This window comes from Geotrypetes seraphini, chromosome 7 (assembly GCF_902459505.1).
Source record: "Geotrypetes seraphini chromosome 7, aGeoSer1.1, whole genome shotgun sequence".
Lineage (NCBI taxonomy): Eukaryota > Metazoa > Chordata > Amphibia > Gymnophiona > Dermophiidae > Geotrypetes > Geotrypetes seraphini.
Window position 1 is genome coordinate 2,650,088 of NC_047090.1, and position 17,336 is coordinate 2,667,423.

Here is a 17,336-nt window from a genome sequence, read left to right on the forward strand (position 1 = left end):
ATCAGGTCTTTGACCTGTGAAGTGGTTCCTGACCATTTCTATAACCTCTCCTGAGCCATCTCAACTCAAGGCTGAAGAGCCCTAGCCTCTTTAGCCTTTCCTCAAAGATCGGAGAAGGTTATCATGCCGCTGTACCAGGCCATGGTGCACCCTCACCTGGAGTACTGCGTCCAACACTGGTTGCCATACATGAAGAAGGACATGGTACTACTCGAAAGGGTCCAGAGAAGAGTGACTAAGATGGCTAGAGAAACTGGGCCTCTTCTCCCTCGAACAGAGGAGATCGAGAAGGGACATGATCGAAACATTCAAGATACTGAAGGGAATAGACTTAGTAGATAAGGACAGGTTGTTCACCCTCTCCAAGGTAGGGAGAATGAGAGGGCACTCACTAAAGTTGAAAGGGGATAGATTCCGTATGAACGTAAGGAAGTTCTTCTTCACCCAGAGAGTGGTGAAAAATTGGAACGCTCATCCGGAGTCTGTCATAGAGGAGAACACCCTCCAGGGATTCAAGACAAAGTTAGACAAGTTCCTGCTGAACTGGAACGTACACAGGTAGGGCTACTCTCAGTTAGGGCGCTGGTCTTTGACCTAAGGGCCGCCGCGTGAGTGGACCGCTGGGCACCATGGACCACTGGTCTGACCCAGCAGCGGCCATTCTTATGTTCATCCCATCCATTTTATCATTTTTGTTGCCTTTCTCAGTATCTCTTCTAATTCTGCTATATCGTTTTTGAGATGTGGCGTCCAGAATTACACACAATATTCATGGTGTGGCCACACCATGGAGCGATATAAGGGCATTATAACATTGTATTCCCTTCCTTTCCTGATAGTTCCTAACATTCTATTTGCTTTCTTAGCTGCCACTACACACTGAGCTCAGGGTTTCAGCATATCCTCAACGATGACACCGAAATCCTTTTCCTAGGCGGTGATTCATGCAGGATCACTTAGGCATGGTCACGTACACTAGCCATTGACCTGTCATAAGTAGGCACACCTAATTTTGCATTTTCACTTGTAAATTGTAAAATTGGACTATCCTGGTTACAAAATCAAAGTTTTATGCAAATAACAGACATTTCCTCTACTTTTTAGGCATGAGCAATTAGGTAATTACACGTACTGCCCAGGAAAAACAATTGTATTATGTAGTGGTATCATCCTTCTCACCACCACTGTTGATCAATGTGGCTTCTCTTTTCTGCTTTAATGATTAATTCCTTGGCCCTGCGTTACAGGCCTTGATTATTCTCATTTCAGGTTCTATGTGAACTTTGTAACAGAGGAGATTGTAAACCCTGAAAGGTGAGTTTGTGCAAATCCAGCTTGGGGGGTCATATATACTGAAGGCGCTAAGAACTTTTCCATCTGATAGTATCAAGATCTTAACTTTATATTTACTTCTGGTATATTTAGTGTACTACAGCTAATTTTAGAAGTGCCATTTGCTTTTTGGACATCCATGAACAGGCACTCAGATGTCTATCATATGTAGATGTCTACGTTTGGATTTTAGAAAACGGGGGATATATATGGTTGAAACTGTGGAAAGTCTAAATAGAATGATCCGGGCATGTTTTGGGTCGTGTGCATGCAAATTTTTTTCTCGTGTGTGCAACAACTTCTCAAAATATTTAAAAACAACAATTTTTCTTCTTTTCAAATAGTTTTGTGAGCAACGCTCCTAAAATACATGAGCAAAGTTTAAGAGAGAACATAGGCCACCATTAAAACCTGTTTGACTGTTAATCCCAGGGGAGAGTGTGGTGCAGTGGTTAAAGCTACAGCCTCAGCACCCTGGGGTTGAGAGTTCAAATCCACGCTGCTCCTTGTGACCCTGGGCAAGTCACTTAATCCCCCCATTGGCCTAGATATATTAGCTAGATTGTGAGGGGAACATGCTTGAGTACCTGAATAAATTCATGTAACTAGGTCTCATTCTAAAATAGCATCATGAGTCATGGTCAAATAATACATCTTAATATTAGTTCAGGTTAATACATCAGTGATGCTCATTCCATTTCTAGGATTTTTTTCTTTTTTTGTAGGACCATTCCAATAACTGTGATAGTGTCTTTGATTACTGTTACCATAGGCTACATTCTTACCAACATCTCCTACTATACCTTCCTGACAGCAGAGGAAGTCTTAGCATCAGAAGCTGTAGCTGTGGTGAGTCAGAGTATATATTAACGATGTACAAGCAACTATGTTTGCATTTACAGAGGCACCTACAGATTTCGTATTGCTTTCAGATTTAAATAGAGTCGGAAAAGCCTCCGAGTTCTATTAGGAGTTGCATGGAGGATTTCTCCAAGCTTCTTTTCTTTCTTTCGACATCATAAAAATCTACCTTCTGGCACTCTGATGTTTAAACGTTTCAAAACTTATCACCCAATCAGTTTATCGAATTGTTCAAATATTTGTACTATTCTTATCAAAATACTTGCTATGATCCCATCTCTTTTGTGAAACTTTCAAAGACTGGGTCTTGTTAGGACCACGCATAAACTCAAACTGTCTTTTCCTTCTCTTAAATGAATAATCTCTACTGGTAAATTAGGGAAATCCTATTCTTTCAAACTAACAGATATATGGAATGATATTCCTCTAAGGCAGGGGTGTCAAAATCCCTCCTCGAGGGCCACAATCCAGTCAGGTTTTCAGGATTTCCCCAATGAATATACATGAGGTCTATTTGCATGCACTGCTTTCATTGTATGCTAATAGATCTCATGCATATTCATTGGGGAAATCCTGAAAACCCGACTGGATTGCGGCCCTCGAGGAGGAACTTTGACATCCCTGCTCTAAGGTTAAGAGAATTAGGTTCATTTCAACTTTTTCGTAAAAACTTAAAACCATGGCTATTTTCTAAATTGTAAACTCATGTTCTTTTATAGATTTTTTTAAGATTGATGTAAACCAGGGATCTCAAAGTCCCTCCTTGAGGGCCGCAATCCAGTCGGGTTTTCAGGATTTCCCCAATGAATATGCATTGAAAGCAGTGCATGTATATAGATCTCATGCATATTCATTGGGGAAATCCTGAAAACCCGACTGGATTTTGGCCCTTAAGGAGGGACTTTGAGACCCCTGATGTAAACCGAGTCAAGCTTTATTACATGACGATGACCCGGTCTATAAATCTAAGTTATAGTTTAGTTTAGATCTCCAGAACTTTTTTTTTCTTTTTTATAATTTTTTTAAGCACTCAAACAAATCTGGCAATAGAACAATATGATAAACTGATTGGGTGATAAGTTAGAAAAGTTTAAATATCAGCGTACCAGAGGGTAGGTTTTTATGCTGATGAAAGAAAGAAAAGGCGCTTGGAGAAAGGTTTTCCTACCCTCAGACCCTGTTTAAATCTGAAAGCAATACGAAATCTGAAGGCAATATTAATCTCTGCAAATTTTTTATTTATATATCACTTATATCCTAAGTCTGGGGTAGGGGACTCCGGTCCTCGAGAGCCGTATTCCAGTCGGGTTTTCAGGATTTCCCCAATGAATATGCATGAGATCTGATTAAAATTAGAGCATAAGCGTTAATGATAGACGAATTATCCTATCTATGTCTCAAATGCGTCCTTATACAAGAAACTTTTAAAAGAGCTTTTGAATTTTTCTAATGAGGATTCATCATGTAAGTAAATTTTAAGGTCATATTATATTTTTGTAATGTTTTTGTAAATCATCTTACAAACCTTTCGGGGGAAAGTGGTATAAGCCTGTTAAGTAAACAAATCTGGAACATGTATTAGAGTTTGACATCCATCAAAGTGGTTAAAGGTCTAAGGAATGTAAAATACAGCAATAAAATATATTTGTTCTTTGCTTTTAGAGCTTTGCAGATCGAGCCCTCACTGGGTTTTCCTCTGTGATTCCCATTCTGGTTGCACTGTCATGCTTTGGAGCCTTAAATGGAGGAATCTTTGCATCGGCAAGGTTAGAAGAAAAGTCCTATTATTTGACTTAATCCCAGAACTCTCCTTCATTTAAAAAAAAAAAATATTTTTTGTAAAGACTTCTCATGCTGAAGTCTGACATAGATCTTGCTCTGTTTTTAGACTTAAATATTATTTGGCAGAGTCCAAGAAGTGACCTATGCTGGGAGGGATGGGGGAGGGCTAATGGGGCTGTCGGGGTCGTAGCCCTATACCATATATCAGCAGCTACTTCTTTCCTCTAATTAAAGCAATAAAATGACTTATGCCTCTGTCCTTTCCTTGATAGAATCCAGATGATTGATTGACCTCCTGCATTAGGCAAAGTTGGAAATTAATCATTTCAAAAATCAGCCTAAAAAAGGCCTGAATGTAATTTTTCACCTGTTTGTAACAAATAGAAAAGCACAAAAATTTAGGAAAGTAAAGATGGAGATGACTCTTTTCTTCCATCTAACTTTTGGGGGGTTGACCCTTGGATGATGGTCCTCCTAGAAGCAATATTTTTCTTTATTGTTTGAAGATGAAGTAGTGACTCTAGTCAGGCTGTTCTCCTATGATTGAGGTGAGCTATAGTCTAGCTTTAGTTGTTGTTAGAGAACATAAGAATTGCCAGTGCTGGGTCAGACCAGGGGTCCATCATGCCCAGCAGTCCGCTCACGTGGCGGCCTATAGGTCAAAGATCAGTGCCCTATCTGAGACTAGCCCTACCTGCGTACGTTCTGGTTCAGCAGGAACTTGTCTAACTTTGTCTTGAATCCCTGGAGGGTGTTTTCCCCGAAGAGCGTTCCAGTTTTCTACCACTCTCTGGGTGAAGAAGAACTTCCTTACGTTCGTACAGAATCTATCCCCTTTCAATTTTAGAGGGTGCCCTCTCGTTCTCCCTACCTTGGAGAGGGTGAACAACCTGTCCTTATCTACTAAGTCTATTCCCTTCAGAGAACATGAAAGTGGTAGGAAAGTGAGCCAGATTTAGGATTTTGGTAAACATAGGACAGGACAACAGAAAGGTGGCCAAAGTGCGATGGTGATAGCTCTTTAAGCAGTACTATCCCAAGTAGGGTCCTGAGGTAAACGGAAGCAGGTATATTTTTTCTACCCAGATATTGTGCCTTCAAATTTTAGGGCCCAAAACAGTTGCTTAATTAGTCCAGAGCTGTCTAGTACTGGAAAATGGCTTCTAACTTGTTGTAAAACATTTTACTTATTCTAACAGGATGCTGTTTGCTGCTTCAAGGGAGGGACAATGGCCTTCACTCTTCTCCATGATCCACATCCAAAGACAGACCCCTCTCCCAGCTCTCATACTAATGGTAAGAAAAAGACTGCTTGAATTCTGACCTATAGCCAGGGCCCATAATTCAATGGCTATGGGAAGGACCACAAAATCTGTCTGTTCTCATGAAATCCCTCAGTTTAGAAGTACCAGAGCGACTGCGTGGGAGATGGTCCCATTTCCTTTCCCTTCTCTTCACCCAGTGGCATAGTAAGGAGGGGTGGGGGAGTGGTCCACCCCTGGTAACACGCTGATGGGGGTGCCAGTCCCCCTCCTGCTCTCCACCCCCTGCCTCTTCCCACTCCTCCCCTCGCCATGCGCATGCCCCTCTTCCCTTCCCCATACCTCTAGTTGTTCACCGCCAACGAGCAGCAACTTCAACATGCTCCTCGTGACCGCGTCATCTCTCCCACTGATGTCACTTCTGGGCATCGCACATGGGAAGCGACGTCAGAGGGAGAGTCAACGGGGTCACCAGGAGCACGTTGAAATTCTTGTTGTAGAGTGTAGAGGTACAGGGAAGGGGGCACGCGCTCGGCAGGGGAGATCAGGGAAGGAGCAGGGGGGGCAGAGACAAGGGCAGGGAAGGGGCGCTACTACGCTGGGCATGACTCGCCCTCGCTACGCCACTGTCTCTATCCTTTGCTGATCTCTACTGGTTAAGATGAAATGGCTGCAGTGTGGTACTACAGTCCACGGCCACGTTCTCCTCCTTCTCCTTTGCAGTTTGGGGCCACTGTCAAGCTTTGAACCACACAGCATGATGGTGTTCTGCATAAAGTAAAGTGTGATGCTAGCCTAGGCAACAAAAAAGGAAATGCCGGCTTAGGCAGCAGCCTGTCTAACAAAAATAATATATAAGATCTCTAAGGCAAAATCTAAAGTAACCTTAAACTATAGAAGCCACATCATATATATATATATGTCTACTTTATGTATTTTTCTTTCAAATGCTCCTGCCTAGCTTTCAAGATCATTCACGGCATCCTTCCGCCCCTAATCCCTCTATCCTTCCTCGCCCTGACGCCTGCCACCACCAGATCAGCCCACAGACATAAACTATCCTTCCCCTCTCTACACGGCATCCTCCACGCAGGTAAACTGGGTAGATCCCTCCTCTGCAAACTCACGGGCCTCTGGAACGATCTCACTGTCCTGCTGCGGAACCTGGGCTCCCTTCAACTGTTCCGAAAACAACTGAAAACCTGGCTCTTCTCTAACATATAACTTCTCTTCTCCTGCTTACATCCCCTCTGTTTATATGCTCTTGTAAATCTTTCTCCTCTCTCTTCCTATTTTTTCAAGCTTTGTAAACCGGGTCGAGCTCCACTTCCGTGGAGATGATGCGGTATATAAACTTAAGGCTTAGTTTAGTTTAGTTTAATATGTATTATTTACAGGTGTTCCACCACTGGGTTAATAACAGTCGTCCTAATAATGTAGACTAGAAAGTTTGTGTATGATTTTATTGTTTTCTGGAATTGATTTGTAATTGCTTATAGTTTTTATTTTGTTGTAATAAATGAATAATCTTATAAATATAAAAAAAGAAGCCACATCATGTGGAAGTTAACATATACCGTTCTCAGAATTGTGTAATCAAGCCAAGGACCCAAGTTGTGCATGAAATTTTTTTATATAACGGAAGAAATGTTAACTCATATAAATTTATTGAAAAATATATAAATTTTAAACTTAGCTCATGGAGTGTTGAGGGTCCCCAACGCAGACCACGTTTCGTAACCTTTTTCGAGGAACCCACAGAGAAATACTGCTGAAAGGCATTTGAAATTGGAGATGAGAGTTCATATGACAAGATTATAAATTGTCGGGACCCTCAACACGCCATGAGCTAAGTTTAAAATTTCACTAAAGGGACTTGGGTCCTTGGCTTGATTACCCAATTCTGAGTGTATGTTAACTTTCACGTGATGTGGCTTCTATAGTTTAAGGTCACTTTAGATTTTGCTTTAGAGATCTTATATATTATTTTTACTCAAAGCACTTTGATCTCTGTTCTCACTACACCATGTTTTTGGTATTCTCCCTTACGTTTATTTGACCTTGATGGAAACAGGGGATGTGATAAGAGAAGGGGCAAGAAGGTGAGAGATTGAGGGTAGGGAGAGTAAGTAGATGAAACTGTTGAATGCACACACATATTCTGTATGAAACTAACGTGAAACTGCTCGTTTTCAGGCTTCATATTCTGATGTTTACACAATGCTTGCCTACCTAGGAAAGGTGCATGAGAGGATAGCAATGAGATATGGCATTTTAGGGCTCCTTTTACTAATCCGCGTTAGGGCATTAACGCGTGGATTAGCGCGTGCTAAATTGCCGCGCGGTAGACGCTAACGACAGCATTGAGCTGGCGTTAATTCTAGCTGCGTAGGGTGGGTATAGCACGCACTAAAATGCTGCATGCGCTAAAAACGCTAACACAGCTTAGTAAAAGGAGCCTTTAATGTTGAACCTTATAGGCTAAAGCAGTGATTCCCAACCCTGTCCTGGAGGAACACCAGGCCAATTGGGTTTTCAGGCTAGCCCTAATGAATATGCATGAGAGAGATTTGCATATGATGGAAGTGATAGGCATGCAAATTTGCTTCATGCATATTCATTAGGACTAGCCTGAAAACCCAATTGGCCTGGTGTTCCTCCAGGACAGGGTTGGGAACCACTGGGCTAAAGTAACTGATCTAGAAATGTTAAAACGATTCCCCCCTCCCCCCAAAAACAAACCTACAGTACTTCATTTTTTTAGAAATGCATAAAACACAGAAGATCTGGAAAGCCCTTATGATCAGCAGATCAGTTGCCTTAACATATGATCTAACTAAGTAAGTGATGGGAGATTGAACCTCGCAGTTCCACTTCTGGATTTTATACCATGATTTTTATTTGTTCCAGATGCCTCTAATCTTTTTGATGGTGTTTATGGGAGATATCTATGGGCTACTGAATTTCTATAGTTTCTCCCGTTGGTTTTTTATGGGACTGGTAACCCTCGGCCTTGTCATCCATCGCTACCGCCACCCTGAACTACCCAGACCATTTAAGGTAACTCAGTAAGAACAGATGGACTTGCTAATTACAAAAGAACTGCCAAAGAACTGAGTTTCACTTTCACTTTCCTGCTGCAGCAACACAGGACTTAAGAGATTCTGATCCCTGAAGTTTGATAATCGTATTTTGCGCATTGGACAACCCCTGTTCATTGAGGTCCTTTGTGCATTTTTTTTTTTTTTGTATTGTGTTTGATGTTCTCTGTCCCTCTCTGTGCTGGTCAAATAACTAAGTTTCTGCAGAAAGCATTAGAACAGTGGTAGATCTAGACCAGAACTTACCTGTCTTATTGTGGCTGTTATTCTACGAATGCCCCAAATAAAATCATGTAACCCTACCAGCGGTGCAAAATAGCATCTGTGAAGAGCCCACCCTAGAGTTACCAAATGTCTGGGAAAACCCAGACATGTCCTTCTTTTAGAGGACTGTGCAGGTGCTGGGATAGACTTTCCAAAACCCGACAGATTGTCTGAGTTTTGGAAAGCCCCGATGAGCTCTGGCTGCACCTGGAGGGCCTCTGAGCATGCATGGATGACGTCGCACACATCCGCGCAAGCTCCAGGCTCTCCAGACATGGCTGGAGCTCGTCGACGAAGACAAGATGAGGCTTAATGGAGACAGGGCTGAGGGTGGGGCCGGAGGCAGAATGGGGCAGGGCTATTTGTCCGGGGTTTTACGCTCAAAATATGGTAATCCTAGCCCACCCAGGTCGCATCCCTAAATGTCATAACCCCAGCACCAAGGGCTGAAATGTAGGGCCTTTAAAACCCTATATTTCAGGCACCTCAGTTTTTATATAGGCGTCACTAGCCCTGATTCTGTAAACAGCGCCTAAGTGTGATTGACAGACGGCCAGAACCATTTTTTTAGGCGCCGTTTATAGAATCAGCCCCTGTGTATGTAACCGAAGGACACACCTATTGCCCTTCCATTTAGGTGCTAGCGCCTAATTGTCAATTAATGACACCTTTGATGCGCCTAAGTGGGGCGTACCTCTAGGTATCAGTTTATAGAATTACCTTCAATGTGCCTATGAGGCGGGTTTTAGAAAGAATGGTAGAAATCAGAATTGAAATGCCACAAAAGAGTCCAACAGGAAGATGGCCCACAAAAGAAGACCAGGCCAAGAAAACAGTGGGACAGGACAAAAAGCTTTCCATCAGAGCCAGCTGGATAAAATCAGTCCAAAGAAGCATACAGTAAAAATAGACCCGACACCGCACTGTGTTTCGGCATAACAATCCGCCTGCATCAGGGGTCACTGGGTGCTCAACATCACTGAAAACGACTTCTTTTCTTGAAAAAAGGTAAAAGCGTCAATAATGGCTGATGCATCAGAACTGAGACATCCAGAGCTTGTTCTAAAATCCATATTTATTTAAAATTTGATAAACCGCCTAATCAAAATTCTAGGCGGTGTACAATATAAAATGCCCATGTTATGTATTAACTATAACCATCTACAATATCAACATAGCAACATAAATATGTACATTGATATTTCAGAACATATTCATGGATGTTGGCCATGTGAGAAACATACTCAAATAGGCTGAAATCTTGTGTTTGCATTACCCTTGGCGGGGGGAAGGGGGTGGTGGTTGAAGAACCCTAGGGATTTGAAGGGGAAGCACTGCACAAAAATGAGCGGCTTTCTCTAACTTAGGGCTCCTTTTACTAAGGTGCGCTAGCATTTTTAGCGCGCGCGCTAGCTGGAAAATTACCACCTGCTTAAAAGGAGACGGTAGCGGCTAGTGCGTGCGGCATTTTAGCGCGCGCTATTCCGCGCGTAAAGGCCCTAACGCACCTTAGACATCCTCAAGAGTAGGTTAAAATCCTGACATTAAAGTTCCCTTCTGAAACAGGGAATTCAGGTGTATGTCTGTGCTGTGCCCTGTCCTGGGCCCACCCAAAAGACACCCAGACCATCCCCACTTGCCATATGCACATATTCAGGTTTTGGATGGCTTTCTAAAATTGGGACTCAGATGTATTTGCATTATAGATGTTTCAATGTTGATTTCTGCATGCCCAAAACATGAATAGTTGAGAAGCCAGTGGGATGGGAACTGGGCTTGATTTCTACTCCAGTTCCTTATGACCCTGGGTAAATCACTTATTCCTCCATTGCCCCAGATACAAAATAAGTACCTGTATATAATATGTAAAGCACTTTTTGAGTGTGACCACAGAAGTGCAGTGTATCAAGTACCATCCCCCTTCTTTAAAAAAATAAATAAACTCCCATATAACGTAACATAAAATTTTATTTCTATAGTGCAGGGGTAGGCAATTCCCGTCCTCAAGAGCCGGAGCCAGGTCAGGTTTTCAGGATATACACAATGAATATGTATGAGATAGATTTGCATGCTCTGCCTCCTTGAGATGCAAATCTATCTCATATAATATTTATTGTGGATATTCTGAAAACCTGACCTGGCTCCGGCTCTCGAGGACCGGAATTGCCTACCCCTGGTATAGTGCAATATACTGTGAAGTTTATTGCGGTTAACAAAAATTATCTAAAGACCATAGGTGGTGTGAGTGCACATACAGTCAGTCTAGGAGCGAGACAAGTTCTGCATCAAATACAATTCATGGTAATTTACAGAAAACGTCAGTGGACAAACAGCCTACATTTGAGTTGCTGTTGTAGATGGGAGGTCCCAAGTACAGGTAGCAGGGGAGGGGGTAGGACATAAAAGTACGAGGGATGTTCAATAATTTATCTACATCAGTAGGAAAGAAAAGAGTTTTCAAACGTTTTTTGTTTAATTTTTCTACAAAGTCCCCTGATAGTTCCATACACAACATCCACTTTTCCTGCAATTACTTTAACCCCTTTGAAAAGAATGCTTATGTTTGTCCTTCAAACCAGGATGTCACAGCTTCCTTGACGTCTTCATCATTTGAAACCTGCTGTCTTCGGAAAGATTTCTTCAAAATTCAGAACAGGAAATAATCCGAGGGAGCCAGGTCAGGAGTGTAGGGTGGATGGTTCAGCTGCTGAAACCCACATTCTCAGATGCGAGCCTGTAATTGTTGCAATATGTGCACTGGAGCATTGCCATGAAGAAGCAGCAGGCCTGCAGTGAGTTTTCCTTATCTTTTTCCTTGATTGACTCCCGAAAAGTGATTATTGTGTTGGCGTAACACTCCCTGGTTATGGCTGTCTTGTGTTGCTTGAACTTCAGAAGCAAAAGTCCTTCATTATCCCAGAAAACAGTTGCCAAGACTTTACCTTTATGGTCTTCATAGAGCATCTCCAATTTCTCCTGACAGCAATGGAACCTCTTGACCTTCTGACATGGCATCAGCATTCTTGGAACCCATCTTGCACTAACCTTGGACATGCCCAACTTTTCATGAATTATTTTCCAAACTGTACCTGCTGAGATGCCTATTTCTTCAGCTATCTGGGAAAACTTACGGTAATTCATCTGTCTGACAAAATTAAATCCTCGACTTTCTTGAACATTTCTGTGGAAGTTGCTTCCACAGGCTGTGCAATGCGAGGGTCATCTTCAATGGACTCTACCCCACTTAAACTGCTTGCTTCAAAATTTTACTTTGTAGGATGATGGGGCGGACTCACCATAAACTGCAGTCACGCCATTCATGGATCTCCTGTGGTTTTTTCCATTCTTTTGTGAGAAATTTTATCACCAAATGGTGCTCCAGATCTAACAGGGTTTTTGTTGTGTTTTTTTTTTAACTTGATTCGCACAAAGACTCTCCTGACATCCTGTGTCTTAGAATGTTAGACTCACACTGAGCTGCAAATGTGCATGAGTGACCTTGAGACATGTCACAACATGCACAGACTTGATTCAACATGCTACTTTCTTTCATACTGAGGTAGATCATTGAACACTCCTTGTATTATACATGTATCTATACAAGGAGCAGTTATAGTCATTTGGGGGAGGCGAGCGGGCGGTCGGGGGGGGGGGGGGAATGAGCAAGAGAGAGTTGTAGAGAGAGCACTGGCTCAGTGCTCTGCTAGGCATCTATTGAATAGGTATGTTTTTAAGCCTTGCCTGAAATGCATGTACGATGAACAGGACCCTAGGATCACATATACACTGCTTTTCCTGGGGATAATATATATTTTTTTAAATGAATATTTCAAAATTAGTGCAATTGAGTTTCTGAACACTGTTTGGTACTGGCTATGGTGTTTCTTTTAACAGCTACTCTGGCAGGCTTCTGCTACAATTTAGGACATTTCAAGGATGACCCGAAAGACAAGAAAATGCAGTGCTTTGCTATCGTACAGTTTCCTTCTCTTGGTGAATTACTGGGCTCTGCGGGGCTAATGGTGTTTGGAACAGAAAGCAATTAGGCAGTTAGTGAGGAACCCGAGGCGATGTGATAGCAAAACCCTAGAAAGGGAGGTGCATATTCTGTCGAGCTTTCATTTGTTTTCCTAGCTGTGTGACTGAGATCTTTCATTCTACTGACTTCCGCCATTCTCTGACTTTTCTTCCTCTAGGTGCCCTTGTTTATCCCTTGTGTGTTCAGCGTAATGTGTATTTTCATTGTGACAATGTCTCTATACTCAGACCCCGTGAACACAGGTATTGGCTGTGCCATCACCCTCACTGGTCTACCAGTTTACTACCTGCTGGTCCACAAGTCCCGATGGTCATGCAGCTGCACTGGCTTGCTCAGTAAGTAAGAGGGTAGGGGAGAAGGGAAGGATGAATGAAAGGGGCGTCTCTCTAGGATCTCTTTGAAGTCAGAATAGGATGCTTCATCGCCGCCGTTTTAAGAGCTGCCCTTTCATCGTGGGACAAGTTCAGCACGGCCTGTGGGGCATGAGGGGGAGGCTTTGGATTAGGGTTATCAGATTTTTTGTTTGGAAAACGGTAGACAAAAGAGAAACTGCAGACAATAGTACAAGATGCAGGCTATGTTTGGTACACCGACGATTGCACGCAGGACAGTGGCGTGCTGGACATTTGCGCGCCAGCACTTACTGAGACCTGACAATTTTTTTTATTTTTGATGGGAGTAGATAGCAACTGAATGTTTTATGTATAGTAGGGGGGTCCCCCACCCCCCCTCAAAAAAGAGGGCTACTTCGTAACCCTCAAGAATAAAAAATTGTTGGGTCTCAGTGATGTGTGCGCTGGCGTGCAAATGTCCAGCGTGCATTTAATGGTTCACCCCTATGTTTACTCACACAGTTTCTTGTGTGCACAGAGAAACCACCTTTTTACAAACCAAAGGACCCAACATGGTCCGTGTTTCGGACAACACATCTTCTTCAGAGGTCCCTAAGGAGTAATGGTTTTGAGGAAGGCTGCAACAAATAAACATAAACCTGGCACAGAAAACTCCAAGGGGTCCTTTAGTGTGTAAAAAGGTGGTTTTTCTGTGCGCAACAAGAAACGGTCTGAATAAACGGCTCATAGATGAAGGCGTGACAGACAATCGCGCCGACAAACCTGCTACGACAAATGCGTGCAGGAAGTCAGCGCGCCGGATTAAAGGGTAAGTTTAAAGTGCTCCGAGGGAGAATTGGGGGGGGGAACCCCCCAGTTTACTTGGAACAGTTGCCGCTGCTGTTAGGGGGGGCCTCCCCATTACAAGGAAAGTGTCATTTTGCCCAGTGTTTTAGTGAAAAATTACAGTTTCCTCTGTAAGAGGGGGATTCCCCCCCACCCCAATAGAAGCGGCAACTGTTCTAAGTAAAGTGTGTGGGGGGGTTCCCCTCCACACCCCCTTGGAGTGCTTTAAATTTACCTATTAATCTGGCACACTGACTTCCTGCGCGCATTTGTCTTGGCGGGTTTATCGGCTTGCGATTGTCTGGTGCGCTTTAGTCCCGTCACCGAATAAACAAAGCGGGCATCTTGTACTATTGTCTGCAGTTTCTCTTTTGTTTTCTCGCTGATTGTATTTTACTGCAAATTTGTTGGATTTTATTTTGGTTTTGTTTGACTTAACTCTCCATTGCCACAAGTACAAAATAAGTAGTAAATGGGGGGGGGGGAGGGCAGGGACAGTCCGCCCTGGGCACCAGTACCTGTCCTTTTCTTTGCCTCCTGCTCCTTCCTCCCCGCAACACGTGTGTGCACTTTCCCTCATTCCTCTTTCATTTTCCCAGTGAACTTGCTGCCTGTGTCGGCTCTCTCTGACATCACTTCCGGGTCCCGCATCTAGGAAGTGACATCAGAGGGAGAGCATCGACACTGGACGACAAACTGTGCTTGATTTGCTGCATAAAATTCCAAATCACCTCCCCGATTATTCTCCTAATGATAGATATCAAAATAAGCAATGAAATAATTAACTCTTAAAATGTCATTAATTAGCAGATGCACATGAATTAAATATACATATTTTATTGGGTGCTAATCCAGGTATAATATACACTATCAGAATAAAGAGCTCATAATCGAAACTTAAGTACATTTAAAACCCTGCCCAAGTCAGCACTTGGTCATCCTAAAAGACAGGCTGTTCAAGTGCCGATAATCGAAATGGCTATTTGGACGTATCCAGGGACATTTTAGGCCTCTGAATCCCGCTGTGTGCGCAGAGCTGAAAGGGGTGTTTTTGGAGGACTGGTAGGGTGGGATGTGGGCTGACCTAGATTTAGTCATCCTGCAGGAATAATCAAATATTTGACAAGATTGCCTAGAATGAAACTTATATGTTGTGAGTTAGACGTTCAAATACTTGAAGGGTATTAACGTAGAACAAAATCTTTTCCAGAGAAAGGAAAATGGTAAAACCAGAGGACATAATTTGAGGTTGAGGGGTGGTAGATTCAGGGGCAATGTTAGGAAATTCTACTTTACGGAGAGGGTGGTGGATGCCTGGAATGCGCTCCCGAGAGAGGTGGTGGAGAGTAAAACTGTGACTGAGTTCAAAGAAGCGTGGGATGAACACAGAGGATCTAGAATCAGAAAATAATAGTAAATATTGAACTAAGGCCAGTTCTGGGCAAACTTGCACAGTCTGTGTCTGTGTATGGCCGTTTGGTGGAGGATGAGCTGGAGAGGGCTTCAATGGCTGGGAGGGTGTAGATGGGCTGGAGTAAGTCTTAACAGAGATTTCGGTAGTTGGAACCCAAGCACAGTACCGGGTAAAGCTTTGGATTCTCGCCCAGAAATAGCTAAGAAGAAAAAAAAAAAAAAATTTAAATTGAATCAGGTTGGGCAGACTGGATGGACCATTCGGGTCTTTATCTGCCGTCATCTACTATGTTACTATGTTACGATGTAAAGCCAGGTGTAAGTGCCCAAAAGGTCTCCAAAGTGACCAGATAACCACTGCAGAGGCAAAGTAAAGACCCTCACACACTCCCCCCATGTTCACTGACCCCATTGCACCCCCATAAAGTTCAAAATAAAAATATACATACCTGCCTCTGGAACATCAACACTTGGCATAGGAAAGCCTAGTAGAGTTGCACAGAGGAGGCTTAAGTAGTCTGGGAGGTGGGCTAGTGAAACAAAGAGAGAAGGACCCAGGCCCATAAGCCACTCTAACCACTACATTCATGGTGGAAAATGTGAGCTCACCAAAAAACTCCAAAGCCCCACTCTACTGCCATATAGGTGGGCTATTGGGGCTTTAGACAGGTGGGTACAGTGGGTTCTGGGGAACTCACCATAACCTAATAAGGGAGTTCTGGTGAGATGTTTATCTGGCACCCTTTTTGTTAAATTCACAGCGGTGCTCTGTAAGGTGCCCCACTGCTCTGTTGCCATGACTGGGTGGCCCGTCCATCACAATGCTGGCCCCTCCCAAATGGTCTTGTTCTGGGTGTTTGGGACTTGGACAAAATTTTGGTCGAGAATGTGATATAAAGATAGATGTAGTGGCGGTCTGGATGATCAAACACCTGGATATAAAAAAAACAAAACAAAACCCCCCCATATTTTAGATGTACTTTTCGAGAATGGACATTTTGCCACTGCCAACTTTGGACGACTAGTGCCCTACGTCCAAATTGGATTTTGACATTTTTTTATTATGTCCCTCCACTTCTACAACAGGCATATTTATTTTCATTTATATCCCATCTGTATTAATTTCTATCTACAGATCTGTAAAAATGTACTTTAATCACCAAAGAGTTCTAAATATACTGTAAGAAGCAAAAGTAATATATTTGGAAAGTGTTAAGAGTAAAATGAAGAAAAAAGGTTTTAGCTTTCTCTCTGAGATATGGCAGATTTATTTCCTATCAGAAACAATAATATAGTGCAATGTTTATGTATTTTTCTTTTTGCATTTTCTAGAGTCCATCACAGAGAAACTGCAAGTACTGATGGAAGTGATCCCTCAAGAAATCCAAACGTACTGAAAGAATACCATCTTACGTCATACATACAATAATAATAATAATATCCCGTCATAGACAGATAAGAGGCGCTTTGTATTCATGTACATTTTTAATTGCTAATAGCTAGACATTTTTTAAGTTAGGTTGGCAGCTAATTGGAGCATATGGCAATCATAAAAAAAATAAAAGCTGTAATATTATACCTCTAGAGTGCATTTTGATGTATTCAGAAAAGAGACTATCGGATCTTTGCTTGAAATGCCAGATTTCAACAACCGTGCACCCTTTTGCAACGGCTATGTTCATCTTCCCGGTACACCGAGTCCCCACAAAAGTTCTCTCCTCATCCATGTGGGCCCACGTTTCCTGTTACGACTCAAAGGAAACAAGCTGTATAGGTAACAGGGAAAAATAGCTTTGGTGGAGGATATTGTTTTGCTTTTATAAACCAAAGTAATTTGTGGGAGGACCAAATTTGTCAAAAATGATTTGTGGATGGCCTATTGAATATTCCTTTGTTTTACTGACAAAAGGTATAGACTGGTAAAATCATATACGTGTATTTTTCCCCTAGGATTTGTTTCGTAGAATAGACCAGTGTATCACAAACTGTAGTGTAATGTGCCGTGGCTTTTTTTAAAGTAGAATGGGTTGTAAAGACGTGCCAGGTGGGGAGTGAAGGGGAAGGACTTAGGGCCAGAAACATGGGGAACTAGTGGGCAATGGTC

The 17,336-nt window shown here is 42.6% G+C and overlaps 1 protein-coding gene across 1 annotated transcript in view; it reads left to right on the forward strand.

The window, feature by feature from the left end:
- The window catches only part of LOC117364315 (cystine/glutamate transporter-like), a 43,557-nt gene extending 26,480 nt beyond the window's left edge, over window positions 1-17,077 (forward strand). Inside the window, exons 6-12 of the mRNA XM_033953405.1 lie at window positions 1,270-1,314; window positions 2,058-2,181; window positions 3,856-3,959; window positions 5,175-5,271; window positions 8,148-8,297; window positions 12,799-12,976; window positions 16,565-17,077. Of these exons, the coding sequence (XP_033809296.1) occupies window positions 1,270-1,314; window positions 2,058-2,181; window positions 3,856-3,959; window positions 5,175-5,271; window positions 8,148-8,297; window positions 12,799-12,976; window positions 16,565-16,629 (763 nt within the window). The 3' untranslated portion in view covers window positions 16,630-17,077. The remainder of the gene's footprint in view (window positions 1-1,269; window positions 1,315-2,057; window positions 2,182-3,855; window positions 3,960-5,174; window positions 5,272-8,147; window positions 8,298-12,798; window positions 12,977-16,564) is intronic.
- The last annotated feature ends 259 nt before the right edge of the window (window positions 17,078-17,336 follow it).